Source organism: Ahaetulla prasina, chromosome 2 (assembly GCF_028640845.1).
Source record: "Ahaetulla prasina isolate Xishuangbanna chromosome 2, ASM2864084v1, whole genome shotgun sequence".
Classification (NCBI taxonomy): Eukaryota; Metazoa; Chordata; class Lepidosauria; order Squamata; family Colubridae; genus Ahaetulla; species Ahaetulla prasina.
Window position 1 is genome coordinate 26,771,021 of NC_080540.1, and position 18,467 is coordinate 26,789,487.

At 44.1% G+C, this 18,467-nt stretch overlaps 2 protein-coding genes across 6 annotated transcripts in view; one reads left to right on the forward strand and one right to left on the reverse strand.

Moving 5' to 3' along the window:
- The window catches only part of LOC131193423 (zinc finger protein 345-like), a 53,232-nt gene extending 39,248 nt beyond the window's left edge, over positions 1–13,984 (forward strand). For 2 of the 5 annotated variants that reach the window (XM_058173555.1, XM_058173556.1), the window contains one exon: positions 10,145–13,984. In XM_058173555.1, the coding sequence (XP_058029538.1) occupies positions 10,145–12,270 (2,126 nt within the window). In that variant the 3' untranslated portion in view covers positions 12,271–13,984. Of the gene's footprint in view, positions 1–4,448; positions 4,951–5,134; positions 5,255–5,877; positions 6,097–7,395; positions 7,479–9,822; positions 9,950–10,144 lie in introns of those variants that run through there. The other 3 variants (XM_058173557.1, XM_058173558.1, XM_058173559.1) reach the window with 3 other exon arrangements.
- Positions 1–18,467, reverse strand: part of LOC131193415 (zinc finger protein 665-like) — an 81,281-nt gene that overhangs the window by 27,377 nt on the left and 35,437 nt on the right. The gene's annotated exons all lie outside the window — the stretch shown is intronic.

The following is an 18,467-nucleotide window of genomic DNA, read 5'->3' on the forward strand; positions in this document are numbered from 1 at the left end:
GTTCTGCATAATCCACCATATTCAATCCAAAACGATTTAATTTTTTTACAAGTCCACCATATATGATAATAAGTAGCATCTTCACAATCATAGAGACTCTAGAAAGAGTGCAGAGAAGAGCAGCAAAGATGATTAGGGGACTGGAGGCTAAAACATATGAAGAACAGTTGCAGGAACTCGGTATGTCTAGTTTAATAAAAAGAAAGACTAGGGGAGACATGATAGCAGTGTTCCAATATCTCAGGGGCTGCCACAAAGAAGAGGGAGTCGGGCTGTTCTCCAAAGCACCTGAGGGTAGAACAAGAAGCAATGGGTGGAAACTGATCAAGAAAAGAAGTGAATTTCATTCCTGAATTCCTTTTCATTGTTTAATTTAACTGTGTTTTTAAAGTCTTGTGTCCATTTAAAAAGGTCTCACCCTTTTCCGATAGGCCAGCCTGTCTCAGCCTTGGTGACTTTTAAGATCTGTGGACTTCCACTCCCAGAAATCTCCGGCCAGCATAGGATGGCTGGCTGGGGAATTCTGGAACCTGATGTCCATGTATTTGAAAACTGCTAAGGTCGAGAAACATTGCTAGAGGCAGGGCACATCCCACCTGTGGAAATAGTTTTGCTTTCTCTCATTATCTGATGGGGAGAGTGAACCTTATGTGGGTCAGGATTCTGATGATCAAGAGTGCAGAAAAAAGCAACAAAGATGATTAGGGAAGTAGAGACTTAAACACATCAAGAACGGTTGCTGGAATTGGGTGTCAGGGGGAAAAAAACTGATTCTGAGCATAGCTGCACTTGTAAGAAATTGAACAGACAGTTCACCCCAAGGCGTTTCACTTGGGATCCTTTATTAAGGATCCTAAGTGGTTTATTGAATTTCAAATTATAGCAAACAGCAAGTACTTACACAACAACCACCTTGCAATGAAGGTCAATCGGACATGCAGTCAAAAAGTAAGGCTTGAGGCTGGCTCACTGTCCAACATGCCATTATTATATACCACAAAGCACAAGACTTTCAAAATTCTGCCACCTTGTCACAGCAACTGAGGCAGTTTTCTCTTCCTCCAACCGCATTCTGAACTACCTGGAGTCTCCGGGTGCTCCTCAAGGGGAGCCCCATGTAAAGAGCATTGCAGTAGTCCAGGCGAGATGTCACGAGAGCATGAGTGACCGTGCATATGATGATGGGAGACCATCGGGAGGTCCTAAATTTTACAGTAGCCCCGGGAATGGACCAACCTCTGCTGCTAGGCCTCTCATGGCTCCGAAAATGGAACCCACGTATTAACTGGAAGACGGGGGTTCTACGTTTTCGCTCTAAAGCGCCAAAAGTGAAAAAAAGAGACACTAGGGACGAGCCTGCCGTGCCCCATGACGTGATGGGGGCAATGACGGAACGGATAGAAGGGGAGGAAAAAATCCCCAAAGTATATTGGGACTTAGGAGAAGTATTTAGTGAAAAAGCTTCCGATGCTCGACCCCCCCCCATAGGCCTACTGACTGTGCAATAGACATACTCCCGGGGTAAAGCTCCCGAAAGGGTCCTTGAGTGGCGCAGACTGCTAAGACAGTCTGTTATTAACAGCAGCTGCTTGCAATTACTGCAGGTTCAAGTCCCACCAGGCCCAAGGTTGACTCAGCCTTCCATCCTTTATAAGGTAGGTAAAATGAGGACCCAGATTTTTGGGGGCAATAAGTTGACTTTGTATATAATATACAAATGGATGAAGACTATTGCTTGACATAGTGTAAGCCTGAATCTTCAGAGAATGGTGGGATATAAATGCAAATAAATAAAAAAAAAAACCCAAAAGCTTACCCCATGACCCAAAAGGAATTGGGGGAACTACGTAAATTTATTGACAAAAATTTAGAGCGGGGTTTCATTCAACCGGCTAGACCTCGGGTGGCAGCACCAGTGACCAGAGAACCGGTAGCAACCCACCACTGCTTCTATCATATGTGGTGGGTCTCTCTGAAAGCTAGGAATTTTTGGCATCAGATAAAACGATGGCTGGAAAAGATGTTAAATCAAAAAATAGATTCAAAGCCAGAACTCTTTCTATTGGGCATCCCAAAGGATAAATATAATAAAGGAACAATGTACTTAATGTTGCATATATTAACGGCAGCAAGACTGGTCTTTGCACAAAATTGGAAGAGTAAAGAGATACAGAGACCCTGAAGAAGAGATAATAAATAAGATACTGGCTTGCGCAGAAATGGACAGGCTGACTCTAGAATTCGAAGACAAGGGTGAAACAGAATTGTAAATCAAGGAATACGTGTACTCAGATTTGGACAAAGGTAGGTCCTCCCATAAGGCTGGGAAAGAGCTTGCATATTTTTTTCAGCAGGCTTCTATAGTTTACTTAGTTACCCAAGCGGGAAATACACTGCCTGTCTGACAGTAAAACGTAATAAGGAAAGTACCCAGGTAGCTATGCCCACATCCTGCAGCGATGAATTTTTAAGAAGCCTGCTGTGGTTTGCATATCACCCTTCCCCACACACCTCCTCTATTTCAGCCATTTCAGAAAACAGAATAACAGAGGTCTTCTAACCCCTATACCACAGGTTTCCAACTCGCCACGTCACGTGACATTTCAATTTTTTTTCCCTTCGTGGATCTGGGTTGAGCCTGGCCTCCCTCTGATGCATCCGGCCCCGGGGTTCTGTCGGTTTGACACCCCTGCTATAACATTTCAGACAAATGGTTGTCCAATCACTTCTGGAAAACCTCCAGATTTGGAGCAACTTCTGGAGGGAAGTTGTTCTCTCAGGAAATTTCTCCTTAGTTCTAAGTTGCTTTTCTCCTTGATTACTTTCCACCCATTCCTTTTTACCCTGCCTTCAGGTGCTTTGGAAAATAGGTTGACTCCAGTGGAGGGATTCAAATAATTTAACAACCAGTTCTCTGCCCTAATGACCAGCTGGGTAGGCGTGGCTCAGTGGTCATGTGACCGTGTGGGTATGGCCAACTCAACGTCACTAACGTCTACCCACAGGCCTGCCAAGTTTCTGGAGATAACGAGGAAATTATAGATAAGGCCAGAATTACTCACGAATATATTCTTCCCTCCATTGATACAGTTTGCCGGCGCAAATTCATTGCTTTGTCCAAGACAAAAAACCAGGAAGTCCCGCCTCCTATTTATAGTCTCTGCAGATGTCACTGCATGACCATCATTCCTTGGCTTTGTCCCAACGCTTCCTCTGCTGCGCACGCCAGTCATGTCTGCGCAGTCTTGCATCACTCCAAAACTGTTCTTGGGGCGTTGCCAAATCAGAAGAAGGCTCAGGAGAATCAAGCCTTGCCGGCCCCTCCTCCTCCCTTTGAGTGGGTGCCAGGGAGGGAGAGGGCTCAAGAGAAGCAGGGTTTGCCAGGTCTTCTCCCTCACTTTCTGAATCATCCGAGTCCAGGAGTCCGGGTCCAGGAACCTGGGTCACAACACATACTTCCACCTCTCACAATACTAGACAACACAGTATCAACAGTAGAAACCTTCAAATTTCTGGGTTCTATCATATCGCAAGATCTAAAATGGACAGATAATATCAAAAACATCATCAAAAAAGGACAACAAAGAATGTTCTTTCTGCGCCAACTCAGTCAGCTCAAACTGCCCAAGGAGCTACTGATTCAGTTCTACAAAGGAATTATTGAGTCTGTCATTTGCACCTCTATAACTGTCTGGTTCGGTTCTGCAACCCAACAAGAAAAACACAGACTTCAGAGGATAATTAGAACGGCAGAAAAAATAATTGCTACCAACCTGCCTTCCATTGAGGACCTGTCTACTGCACGAATCAAGAAGAGGGCCATGAAAATATTTACAGATCCCTCACATCCAGGACATAAACTGTTTCAACTCCTACCCTCAAAACGATGCTATAGAGCACTGCACACCAGAACAACTAGACACAAGAACAGTTTTTTCCCGAAGGCCATCACTCTGCTAAACAAATAATTCCATCAACACTGTCAAACTACTTACTGAATCTTCACTACTATTAATCTTCTCATAGTTCCCATCACCAATCTCTTTCCACTTATGACTGTATGACTGTAACTTTGTTGCTGGCAATCCTTATGATTTATATTGATATACTGACCATCAGTTGTATTGTAAATGTTGTACCTTGATGAACCTATTTTTTCTTTTATGTACACTGAGAGCATATGCACCAAGATAAATTCCTTGTGTGTCCAATCACACTTGTCCAATAAAAATTCTATTCTATTCTATTTTATAGATAATCACCTAGAAAAATAGCCAGAAAAATATTTAATTATCTAAAACACTGGGTGGGAATTACTCTCTTTAGAAAATTGCATCAGAATCAGTTCCCCATTTCATTTTTCAATATTTTCAATATTAGCTGTATTTAGATCTGGCCTTAGTAAAATAATATACCAATAAGGGTTGGGGGGACCTTATTGTCTCCAAGGGTCCTGCAAACTCTGTTATTCTGTTCAAGGGCGATTCCCTTCTGACTTTGCTGCTTCGCATCCCCTTCCCTCCCCTCCACCCATCCCCGGGCTTCGTCCCCTCCCACTCTCCCCTCTTTCCCTGACTGCCTCGGGAGAAGCAGCCCTGAACTCGCTGCCCAGCTGCCCATCCCACCCGGGACCGCTTCCCCCGTTGCCGAAGGGAGGGCGCGGGCAGGGGGACCCCCGAGGGGGCGGCGCCCTCCCCCCTTTGGAGAATGGGAGGAGCTGGACGGGGAGGGGAGGAGCTAGAAGAGCTTCCAGGTTGGGCTCTGCAAAGTCTTGGCTGGGGCAGTTCTGAGAAGGGCGATCCACGTGCGTGGCTGGGAAGGAAGGAAGGAAGGGAGCGTGGCTGGCGGGGCTGCGAGGAAAACGGATCGCGGATCTGTTCCTGCGAGCATCTTTTTGGGAAGCGGAGTCCGGGCGAGGAAGAGAGCCGCCTCTTCCCTATCGAGCGCCAGGTAAGAAGCTCCTTCCTTCCTTCCTTCCTTTTTCCCACCTGGGAAAATGCTCGGACAGGAGACCCTTCAAGGCAGCTTCTTGGGGCGCTGCTAAAATCGCTCCTGCAGCCCCCACCGGAGAGATTATTCTGCCGGCCCTTCCTGATCGTTTCCCGTCACTTTCTTTTCTCTGCTGCTGTTTCAGAGCCAGAAGGTTTGGGTTCAATGGATGCTCAGGCGGCCGGAGGGACCGGGGGCGATCCCCCCCAGGAGCCGTTGTTTCGGGGCGTTGCTCAGGACGAGCCACCTCAGGAGGGAGCATCAGGTAAAGGCTCCTGCTGATGCCCTTGAATCCTCAGGATTGACTTTGCCCGAGTGAATTTATTTCGTGAATTCCTTTTCATTGTTCAATTTAACTGTGTTTTTAAAGTCTTGTGTCCATTTAAAAAGGTGTCACACTTTTCCGATAGGCCAGCCTGTCTCAGCCTTGGTGACTTTTCAGATCTGTGGACTTCCACTCCCAGAAATCTCCGGCCAGCATAGGATGGCAGGCTGGGGAATTCTGGAACCTGATGTCCATATCTTTATGCTAACTAGGGAATCCGCTAACTCCGGGTGGGATGCTCAGGTGGGCAGCGAGTCCGTTGCTTCTTTGCCCCAGGCAGTCAGAGAAAGTGGGGAGAGAGGGAGGGGACGAAGCCCGGGGATGGGAGGAGGGGAGGGAAGAGGACGCGGAGCAGCAAAGTTAGAAGGGAATCGCCCTTGAACAGAATAACAGAGTTTGCAGGACCCTTGGAGACAATAAGGTCCCCCCAACCCTTATTCTGGTTAAGGGCGATTCCTTCCTAGCTTTGTGCTCCGCTTCCCTTCACTCCCCTCCTCCCCTCCCTCTCTCCCCACTTTCTCTGACTGCCGGGGGCAAAGAAGCAACGAACTCGCTGCCCACCTGAACATCCCACCCGGAGTTGGGGAGGGGGCAGGCAGGGAGACCCCCAGAGAATGGGAGGAGCTGGACGGAGAGGGGAGGAGCTACAAGCACTTCCTGGCTGGGGTCGTTCCGGAAAGGGGGATCCACATGCGAGGCCTGGAAGGAAGGAAGCTTAGCCAGCGGGACTGCGCGCATCTCTTGGACCGAGGAACAGAGCCGCCATTCCCTGCGGGCGTGAAGTAAGAAGTTCCCTCCCTCCCTTCCTTCCTTCCTTTTTCCCACCTGGGGAAATGCTCGGAGAGGAGACCCTTCAATGCAGCTTCTTTGGGGGCTGCTAAAATCCCTCCTGCAGTCCCCACTTTCTCCTTGGGGAGATTTATTAGTATTATTCTTTGCTGGCCCTTCCTGATCGTTTCCCGTCCTTTTCCTTTCCTCTGGGGCTTTTTCAGATCCAGGAGGCTTGGAGTTCAATGGCCGCGAAAGCGGTGGGGGGGAAAAGGGGCGATCCCTCCCGTGATCTGTTGTTTCGGGGAGTTGCTCAAGAGGAGCCGCCTCCGGAGAGAGCATCGGGTAAAGGCTCCTTCTGAAGCCTTTGAATCTCTTTGCCCTCCTTACTTTCAGCCCTCAATTCCTTTTCATTCTTCAATTGAACTGCGTTTTTAAAGTCATGGGTGCATTTAAAAAGGTATCGCCCTTTTCCTATGGGCCGTTGGTTCTCAACCTTGGCAACTTTGTGATATGTGGATTTCACCTCCCAGAATTTCCCACGTGGGTTGAAGTCCACATATCTTACAGCTTCCCAGATTGAGAAACGTTGCTTCAGGCCACGGGTGGGGAACTAAGGTGCTTTTAGGACTGGTGGACTTCAACTCCCACAATTCCTGAGTCAGTTGGCTCAGGAATTCTGGGAGTTCAAGTCCACCATTCCTAACAGGGCCCCTAGTTCCCCAGTTCGGTTGTAGGCTTTTCCAGCAGGCAAGTCCCAGCTGTGAAAAGAATTTCTCTCTGATAAGGGAAGGTGAACATTACAGAAAGATAGAAGAACATACATAGAGTTGGAAGGGACCTTGGAGGTCTTCTAGTCTTACCCCCTGCTTGAGGAGGAGGAGTCTATATACTGTTTGAGAGAGGTAGCTGTCCAGTCTCTTCTTAAAAGCCTCCAGTGAGGGAACAACTTAGTTCAGGATTCCGATGATCAATATTCTTACCTTGAAGTGACTGAAATAAAGACCTATGTCTCATATCTGGGAAAGGGTGAGAGAGAAACCACAACAGGCTTGCTAAAAATCCTTATTGCGACAGGAATTCTCCATAAATACTTTGGTACCTTCCTTACTGTATCTACTGTCAATCAAACAGCTGTATTTCCTGTTGATGTCACTTAAATATAAAAGCATTAAAGAAATCCTTCTAGGTCTTTCCAAACTTTCATCCAAATCTGAGTCCTAGAAATAAACTAAAATCAGCCTTTTCATTGTATGCTCAAGAATATCGTTAGGATGTTTGATAGCAAATGCTGTTTTTTTCTCCACTCCTAGACACTCTCATGGCCTCGTCTTCATCTCCTGGAACCTCAGTTCTTTGTAATGGAGGATTAACGGCGGTTGAGCTTCCAATGCAGGTAGAAAGATTCTCCCCTCACCTCCCCAGATGTGTAAATCTCCCAATAACAGAATAACACAATTGGAAGGGAATTTGGAGATCTTCTAGTCCAACCCTGTTTCAAGCAGGAGACCCTATACCAGTGGTGGTGAACCTATGGCACGAGTGCATGCAGAGCCCTCTCGGTGGGCACGCCAGCCGTCGCCCCAGCTCAGCTCCGCCATTCATGGGCACGTGCCTCCTACTGTCCAGCTATCTTTGGGTCTCTGCCACACATACACAGGGGCAGGGGCATGCATGGGGACGTGACCACATCTGCGGGGGGTCGGGCACATGTGCAGGGATGCATGAGCAGGGGACACACATGCATTGCATTTTGGAGATTTACACATGTGACTCAGTGCCCTGAGACACTGGACCGGCCTGGCTGCACCAATGCTCTGTGTCGTAATGGGCTCCAGGAGGAGGAGGGGACGTCGATTGTGAAAGGCACTAAATTTAAGTGTGCTGCGCAAGGTGCTGCAAGAGCAGTGAGCAGGCCATGGAGGCGGCAAGAGAAGTGGCATCAACCGCAGCCAGGCCAGTATCTCGGGGCAGAGAGCAAGTTGTGCGTCTTCCTGAGCGATCGAGGTGCGCACAGCACCAACAAGGGCCGGAAGAAGAGGCAAGTACAGGGGAGCTTCCCTCCCACTCTGGAATATGGAGCGAGTCTCTATCCACTGCCGTCACCCTTACTTTAGTTTAGTTTACTTTATTGTCATTGCACCTCGTACAACGAACTTAAATGCCATCTTCGGTGTACATTAGAATTATAAAAATAAAACACAGACATACATCCTTCACATTCCATACAATTGAATTGAAAACCCCTTATATCGCATTAATATTTCCCTATACAATAGAATTCATTATAGTTACTGCTCTGGGATAGAAGCTGTGTTTCAGCCTACTTGTCCTTGTTTTTATTATCCTGTACCATTGTCCAGCTGGTAATAGTTCCCCACAAAGGGTCCCCACAATGAGACGGATCTTTAAGAATCTTTTGAACTTTCATAAGGCAGCGGAAGCTATAAAGCTCTTCTAAAGAGGGGAGAAGGCAACCAGTGATCCTAAGGGCAATAATGTTGATCCTCTGGAGCACTGTCCTATCTGCCACTGGGCAACTGGCAAACCATACACAGGTGCAGTAAGTTAAAATACTCTCTATGGTGCAGCGGTAGACGGTCACCACCAGTTTCTCATTCAGTTGTTGTTTCCTGAGAAGTCTCAGGTAGCATAATCTCTTCTGGGCCCTTTTGACCAGGACTGCAATGCAAGTGCCCCAGGTCAGGTCCTCTTTATGATAACACCCAGAACTTAAAAATGGTCACTTGCTGTACTCTGCCTCCATTCATAAGCAAGGGCTGGATGTCTGATCTATTCCTTTTGTAGTCCACTGTAAGCTCTTTGATCTTATTGGTGTTGAGGACCAAATTATTGTCTCCACACCACGAAAGCAACCGGTCCACCTCATGTCGATAGGCAGACTCATCCCCCACCGAGATGAGTCCCACCACTGTTGTATCATCTGCAAATTTAGTAATAGTATTACTATTACCTTCTCAAGCGAGGAGTGACTGGGAGGGGAGGGCGAGGGGCGGGGCCAGCCAGTGGTGGGTTCAGCCAACAGGGAGCCACAGCAGAGGGACTAAAGAGCCACATGCGACTCTGGAGCCACAGGTTGCCGACACCCGGTCTAGCCCATCAATGGACAACAAAGGAATATGGGGTTGCTGCTCCTGTGGAATCAGCCAAACCAATGAAACATTAACTAGATGTATCTCTAGCCAGAGGCATTTTGTGTTTTTGGAAGGGTTCTCCAGAGAAGATGTTCGGTCATGAAATTGCATAGCAGCTGTCAAGATGAAGTCGGAGATACTGACACAGACTTGTAGATTTTATATAAATATAAATATATTTAACTTAGAAATTTACAGCAGTCTTTGTCATCATCCACAAAAGGAAGAACATAAGATAGTCAGGAACATCATGAGGTAAATCGAAAACATCATGCAGAACAACAGAAGGAAAAAAGGAGGGAAAGAAGGGAAACTCCCCCTTTATACTTACCGCAACCAATCAGAGCGTAGATTGCATCATGCATGAGTCAGCACACTCTAACTAATCAATTACAATTGTGTTGTGCCCTATTGTACACTTTATTGTTCCAGCTGTTAAATTCAATATCCTACATGTTTGTTTGCCCTACTTGGAAATTCTACAGTTTGTTCATTAAGAAAACGACTCGCATGTAATTCATTGAAGTGTTCATTGTTAGGAATATTCATGGGATATGTTGTGTTTTTTTCTTCTCCCTGTGTCAGGAATTGATATCGCTTGAGGATGTAGCTGTGGTTTTCTCCGTGGAGGAGTGGGCCCTGCTGGATTCTGAGCAAAAAGCCCTGTACCAGGAGGTCATGCAGGAAACCAAGAGGAACTTGGCCTCCTTAGGTGAGGGATTCTGTTAAGATATTGAAATTTAGTAGCCAAAGGTCAAATCTTATATCAGCTTAATAACAAGGATAGCATCATCTTTTGAACAAAGGGGAGCTGGGAAGAATATTGATACTGTTCAAATACAGCCATGGTGCTTCATCCCTTTTGCACCTAAGTTTGTGTTAACTTTTCTATTCTTTCTGTTGCAAGCAGGTGACGGATGGGAGATGGAGGATTCTGGCCAAGAGGCAGCAGCACATTTCCCAAAAGAGAAAAAGGAACTTGCAGAAAAAATGTATGGAAAGCAAAGTTCGGAGCAAAACCAATTAAGAGTTGAGCTGGAGAACTCCAGTAGTTTACCTTCTGCAGATACCAATGTTTTATTGGACACGGATGATTGCCAAGAAAAAGAAGAATGTTCAAGGTGCGGGAAAACGCTCCGAGATGAATCTGGATTATGTGACTGTTGTAAAAGCCCTGCTGGAGAGAAACAAGATGAAAGCAGGCAACGCTCCAGAAGGACCCGTCCTCCTCCTTTACATGAAAGAAGACAAGAAGGAGGTGAAATGTACAAATGTAGGGAGTGTGGAGAAACCTTCGGGACAAGCCGCTCCCTTGCATTGCATAAAAAGATTCACAAAGCAGAGGATCCACACAAATGTCTGGATTGTGGAAGGACCTTCAGGCAGAAAAATCATCTTAATTCACACAAGAAGGTCCACGAAGAGAGGAAGCAGCATCAATGCATTAATAGGGGAAACAGCTTCGGAAGCAGCGCCTCCCTTACTTCCCATCAAAGCATCCACAGAGAGGAGAGGTTGCATCAACGCAGGGAGGGTAGAACGAGGTTTACTGGGAGCAAGGAACCGAATTCCCGGAAAAAAAGCCCCACTGGGAAGAAATCATGTAAATGCCTGGAATGTGGGAAGAGCTTCCGCTCTCCAAGTAAGCTCACTTACCATAATAGGATCCATACAGGGGAAAAGCCGTATCATTGCACAGTGTGTGGAAAGAGCTTCACCCAAAAATTTAATTTCAATTTACATAATAGGATCCACACTGGAGAGAAGCCTTATCATTGCACAGAGTGTGGGAAATTCTTCAGGACCTCCGGTGAGCTTACTTGCCATAAGAGGATTCACACAGGGGAGAAACCCTATGAATGTTTAGAGTGTGGGAAAAGCTTCAAGACATGTGGTACACTAACTAAACATAATAGGATGCATAAAGGGGAGAAACCATATAAATGCCTGCACTGTGGAAAGAGCTTCAGTCAAAAAGGTCATCTTAAGTCACACGAGAGGATTCACACGGGAGAAAAACCATTTCAATGCACGGAGTGTGGAAAGAGCTTCCGTGTCTCAACAAGCCTTATTGCCCATCACAGAATCCACACAGGGGAGAAGCCCTTTCAATGCCTGCAGTGTGGGAAGTGCTTCAATCAAACAAGTAGTTTGAATATCCATAAAAGGACCCACACGGGTGAAAAGCCTTATAAGTGCACCGAATGTGGCAAATGCTTCGCTGATTTGTGGGCTCTCTCTTGTCACAAAAGGCTCCACACTGGGGAGAAACCATATGAGTGCCACACTTGTGGAAAGAGATTCAATCAAAAAAAAAGGTATATTGTACATAGTAGAACCCACACTGGGGAGAAACCATATCAGTGCCAGGAGTGTGGAAAATGCTTCAGTGATTCTGAAGCACTGACGATCCATAAAACAATCCACACAGGCGAGAAGCCCTATAAGTGCGCAGAGTGTGGCATGAGTTTCAGAAGAAGTAGTTACCTTTGTAGCCACAAGAGGATCCACACTGGGGAGAAACCATATACATGTCATGAGTGCGGAAAAACCTTTAGTCGAAGTGATTCACTCAGGAGCCATAGAATGCTTCATTCAGGGAAGAAACCCTATAAATGCCTGGAGTGTGGAAAATGTTTTAGAGTGAGTGGCCAGCTTACCTCCCACAATAGGCTCCACACAGGAGAGAAGCCATTTAAATGCATCGTGTGTGGAAAGAGTTTCCGAGACGGGGGGACTCTTATGTGCCATAAAAGAATCCACACAGGAGAGAAACCCTATAAATGCCTGGAGTGTGGAAAATGTTTTAGTGTGAGTGGCCAGCTTACCTACCACAATAGGCTCCACACAGGAGAGAAGCCATTTAAATGCATCGTGTGTGGAAAGAGTTTCCGAGACGGGGGGACTCTTACGCGCCATAAAAGAATCCACACAGGGGAGAAGCCATTTAAATGTATCGTGTGTGGAAAGAGTTTCCGAGACGGAGGGACTCTTATGCGCCATAAAAGAATCCACACGGGAGAAGCCATATGAGTGTGTGGAGTAAAAAGAAATTCAGAACTGGGAGTGACTTTAATCGCCATTAGAAGACGTATAGCAGGAAAAGACGACGCTAATTGGCTCATGTTGATTCTCAAAATTTGCTTCATCCCCACAGAAGTCTCCCAGGAGAATCTGTAGAAATACATGGCATATGGGAAGGGCTTCCAAAGCAACAAGCTTTTTGACCCATGAAAAATAAGAGTTGCATTATATATTTAAGTCACACCAGAACAAAGAGAAGCAGGATTTTCAGTGAGCACTTCACTGGGAGAAAGAGACGCAAAAGAAGGAAATATTGAACCAATACAAGGCTCAAGTTTTTTTTTTCTAAAATAAACACTGGACGGTTGGCGTTGTGTCTGCACCATCTAAAATTGGTTGGCTTTAACTGATTTCTAGTCTGAGATATGGTACTGATTGTGTTTCTTTTCTGTTAATGCCCTAACTTGTACAGTAGCTAAAGGCTTAGCTTACACATCTCAGATATGCCGGTTCAGGAATTCTGGAAGTTGAAGCCTACAAATCATAAAAGGTCCAAGGTTCACCATCCCTGGTCTAAATCGAAGGATCCTTGGAGATTCAATTAACAGGTTAAACTTAGAATAAAAGCGTAAATGCTTCTGCTTGCTAAATCATAACCCCAAATGTACTATGGGAAAAGACAAAAGGTACAAACAGGAAAGATTTGCACCTGTAAATCTCTAAAAAGAAGAAGTATGCTGTTAGAAAAATAAGAAGTATCATTGAAAGCTATGCTATAGTACTGATGAAGTGACAATTATGAAAGTTTTGCGGTTACTCTGTGTACATGTTGGGATAGCTTTGCTGAGCTTTGTATTATGTACACTATGGTTAAACTGTTAGTGTAAGACAGGCAGGAATTACTGTAAAGGTTGGCCTCTCCCCTCTTTGGAAGAGCTTTATAGCTCCTGCTGCCTTAAGGAAGTTCAAAACATTCTTAAAGATCCATCTCATCCTGGGCACCCTTTGTTTGAACTATTACCATCTGGCAGACGGTACAGGATAATAAAAAAAGGACAAATAGGCTGAAAAACAGCTTCTATCCCAGGGCAATAACCATACTGAATTCTATGGTATAGGGCCGTGATGGCAAAACTATGACACGTGTGCCACAGGTGGCATGCATAGCCATATTGGTGGGCACGTGAGCTCAGCTCCCAGCTGATTTTCCTCCCTTCTGTGCCTACCTGCAATAGGGAAACAGGCTGTTTCCTACCTCCAGAGGGCCTGGTGTGGGTGAGGAAGGCCCATTTTTTGCTCTCCTCATGCTCCAGAGCCTTTCTAGGAGCCTGGGGGCAGGCAAAACGGCCTTCCCCTCCCCCTGGAGGCGGAAAACAGCCCATTTGCCAACTTCTGGGCCCACAGGAAGGGTCCAGAGGGCCTTTGGGGTGGGTGGGGAAGGCCATTTTCGCCTCCCCAGGCTCCTAGAAAGGCTCTGAAGCATGGTGAGAGCAAAAAACTGACCTACCAGGCAAACCGGGCCAAAAGGGGAGCATGGGGGTTGATTCGCCATCACTGGTATACTGCAATGTCGGGTTTTCGGTTTCAGTTATATAGAATGTAAAGGATGTATGTTTGCATTTTTATTTTTATCATTATAATTTACACTGAAGACAGCATTTAATTTCATTGTACAATGTGCAGTGACAATAAAATAAAATAAAATAAAGGGAGATGAGGAAATGCCTTCTGACTCTGACTTGTAAATGGTGGGAAATGCTTTGTAAAACATTGGTGGCATAAACAGGTTTTGAGGGAGATCTTTGTGCGCCACTTTTTCTGCAGAATAAGAATATTTTGCTCACTGTACAATCTCCACCTCCATGTGTTCGGTTTGAGGCAAGGGCACATCTGGTAACACGACTGGAGCAGGAAAGGTGGTTTTTATAATATTTACAAATCCTTCCCCAAAGGCCATTGTCTTCAATTGTTTTATCATCAATTGCCAATTCACGTTGTCAAAAGCTTTTTGTGCATCTAAAAATATCATTGCCATTTTTTTCTCTGGATGTGATTCATAGTATTCCAACGCGTTTAATATTATCCTCATGTTATCTCTGATTTGTCTCTTAGGGAAGAAACCATTTTGATCACTATGAATAAATTTAAAAAAAAAATTTTTTTAATCTGTTTTTTTAATCTGTTTGCCATTATTGAAGCAAAAATCTTATAGTCCACATTCAATAGCAAAATTGGTCTAGTTTTTTATCAGTTGTAAGTCTGCATCTTCTTTAGGTATAAGTGTTACATGTGCCTCTCTCCATGCGTCTGGCATTCTTTCTTTATCTAGAAATTCATTATACAGCTCTAGCATTACATTACTCATTATTTCTTGAAAGGTTTTATATAGTTCCGTTGGTAGGCCATCCGGTCCCAGTGCCTTCCCACTTTTTTGTCAATTCCATCATTGTTATTCTTCCTTCTAACAATGCCTTATGTTGTTCCGATATTTTTGGTAGATCTGAGTTTTCTAAATATTTTATTGTCTCTTCCTCCAAAATGTGCTCTTGACAGTATAGTTTTTCATAGTAATTTTGAGTTCTTATCTTCTTACTATAATGTAGTTTTCCCTTTTCATCTAATAGATGCTTTATCATTTTCTTCTCCTTTTCTTTTTTTATTTTATATGCTAGCCATTTTCCTGGTTTGTTTGCATTTTCAAGAAAGTTCTGCCTAGATTGTTCTTAATTTATTTCCTAACAGCTCTTGTTCATTTAGTTTTATTTCATGTTTTTTTAGTTCCATTCTTTTCTTAACTCTGTCATTCCGGCTATCTTCTTGAAATTCTTTCTCTACATTTTTGTATTCTTCTTCCAATTCTATCTGTTCCTGTCTTTTCCTTTTGTTTTGTTTTTTCCCCAGTATAGGTTCTTGCCAGTCCTCTAATATATGCCTTCATTGTATCCCATATTCTGAAGCAATGTGTCCTCTTTTTTATTTATTTCAAAGAAAGAGTTTAATTCTTTTTCCACAAATTGTTGCAAATCATTTTCTTTTAGTATTTCTGTATTCAAAGTCCATCTTCTTTTCTTCTGTCCTTTCCATGTTATCAACATTGGATTATGATCTGCCCATATATCTGAACCAATATTCACTTCTTGTATATTATCTTATCAAGTCTGCCGACATCCATATCATATTACCATACTTGGTACCATACTTGGACTTCAGTAAAGCATTTGATAAAGTAGACCATAACCTACTACTAGATAAAGTAGAAAAATGTGGGTTAGACAGCACCACCACCAGATGGATTCGTAACTGGCTGACCAACCGCACTCAACGTGTAGTCCTCAACGGAACTACATCCACATGGAGGGAAGTATGCAGTGGAGTACCCCAAGGCTCTGTTTTAGGCCCAGTACTCTTCAACATCTTCATCAATGACTTGGACGAGGGGATAGATGGGGAACTCATCAAATTTGCAGATGACACCAAGCTGGCAGGAATAGCCAACACTCCAGAAGATAGGCTCAAGTTACAGAAAGATCTTGACAGACTTGAACATTGGGCGCTATCTAACAAAATGAAATTCAACAGTGAAAAAAGTAAGGTTCTACATTTAGGCCAAAAACAAAATGCACCAGTACCGTATATGTGGTACCTTGCTCAATAGTAGTACCTGTGAGAGGGATCTTGGAGTCCTAGTGGATAACCATTTAGATATGAGCCAGCAGTGTGCAGCAGCTGTTAAAAAGCCAACACAGTTCTGGGCTGCATAAACAGAGGATAGAATCAAGATCACGTGAAGTGTTAGTACCACTTTATAATGCCTTGGTAAGGCCACACTTGGAATATTGCATCCAGTTTTGGTCGCCACGATGTAAAAAGATGTTGAGACTCTAGAAAGAGTGCAGAGAAGAGCAACAAAGATGATTAGGGACTGGAGGATAAAACATATGAAGCGGTTGCAGGAACTGGGTATGTCTAGTTTAACAAAAGAAGGACTAGGGGAGACATGATAGCAGTGTTCCAATATCTCAGGGGCTGCCACAAAGAAGAGAGTCAGGCTGTTCTCCAGAGCACCTGAGGGTAGAACAAGAAGCAATGGGTGGAAACTGATCAAGGAAAGAAGCAACTTAGAAGTAAGGAGAAATTTCCTGACAGTTAGAACAATTAATAAGTGGAACGACTTGCCTTCAGAAGTTGTGAATGCTCCAACACTGGAAATTTTTAAGAAAATGTTGGATAACCATCTGACTGAGATGGTGTAGGGTTTCCTGCCTGGGCAGGGGGTTGGACTAGAAGGCCTCCAAGGTCCCTTCCAACTCTGATGTTATGTTATGTTATGTTATATCTATTCTCGACCACCTTTTAAATAGTTACATGTTAAATATTTCCTAGCTTAGAGGTTTTCTTCAGTTTCAAAATGGTATAGTTAATGGGACGGTCTTATGGAGCATTAAGGGGGATCTTTTGACTCTGCATTTATTGGGAGTAATATTAGAAAAAAGCTGTTTCTGTGGTTTTTTGTTTTTTTTAATTTACATTTATATCCCGCCCTTCTCCGAAGACTCAGGGCGGCTTACAGTGTATAAGGCAATAGTCTCATTCTATTTGTATATTTACAAAGTCAACTTATTGCCCCCCCAACAATCTGGGTCCTCATTTTACCTACCTTATAAAGGATGGAAGGCTGAGTCAACCTTGGGCCGGGCTTGAACCTGCAGTAATTGCAGGCTGCTGTGTTCAAATAACAGGCTTCTTACCAGCCTGAGCTATCACGGCCCCCCCATGGTTCCCCCACCCCCCGTTTTAAAAAAGCTTTATTCTCCTCTTTTGGATCATGGGAGCAATCTCTAAGTTGTATTCCTCTCAGACATGTCCCATCAACACTTCAAATACTTCAAATATCTTTTGCTCCATTTGAAACATAGAAGAAGAAAGTTGGAAGGGACCTTGGAGCAGGGGTGAAATCCAGCAGGTAGCACAAATACCATCTCTGGCTGGTCCCAAGTGGGGTGGGAATGGGGATTTTTGAATATCCTTCCACCAGGAGTGGGCAGGGAGATTTTGCAATATCCTTCCCCTACCACGCCCACAAGCTACACCACGCCCACCAAGCCATGCCCACAGCCATGCCGGTAGTAAAAAAAACCGGTTCCCAAACCCCCAAAACTAACCTTAGACTATTTACTGTCGACCTCACCCCATTCCTAAGAGGTCTGTAAGGGGTGTGCATGAGCACCAAGGTGCCTACCGTCCCTGTCTTAATGTTCCCTTTTATACGTATCCATCTCATGTATTCATAATTATGTCTATACTTATATCTGTTATCTAATACATGCTTGATGAAATAAATAAATGAATTCTACCTGAAACTATTGTATGTGACCTGTCCACCAATACCACACTAAGATTCATACTATGCTACAGAGCTCCTGACTACGACATCGCTCATGCAAATATGTTAACCTCACTACTAACATAGGCTACCTCTTGCCCATATCCTCTCATCTTTCTGGGAGACCTAAATCTACCTTCTATAAACTGGATAACAAATGAATGTACAACCGAACCAATCCATACTACTCTATACAATGCAGTTACAAACCTAGGCCTTCAACAATTAGTAACTAACAATACTAGACTCAAGAACTGCCTTGACCTCATCTTTTGTAATAACGCAAACTCTATTTATGGACTACAAGTAAAAGAACCCTTTTCCAACAGTGACCACTGCATGATAGACTTTTATTTAAACATACGCCCTCGCATAAATCGTCTCAACAATAGTACTCCAAACTACAATTTTAAAAAAGCCAACTATGACCTTATAAACAATGATCTCTCATTTCTTGACTGGCATAATCTATTCTCAACCTGTATCACTACAGAAGACCACTATAAAGTATTCCTACTTGAAATTAATAAAATCATCAAACTATATGTACCACAAATCATCACCAAAATCAATAGGAAAAGCAAATTTCCCATATCAATAAAAAAGCTGCAATCCAAAAAAAAATCCCTCTGGAAAAAAAACAAAAAAGGTTATGTAACAAACTTCAAAAACCGCTACAAAAATATTTGCAACCAAATAAAAACAGAATGTAACACTTACCACACTAAACAAGAAGAAAACCTTCTATGCACCAATTCCAGTCGTGCTTTTTATAATTTTGTAAACAATAAACTAAAAGAAACAAGAACCATTCCACCACTAA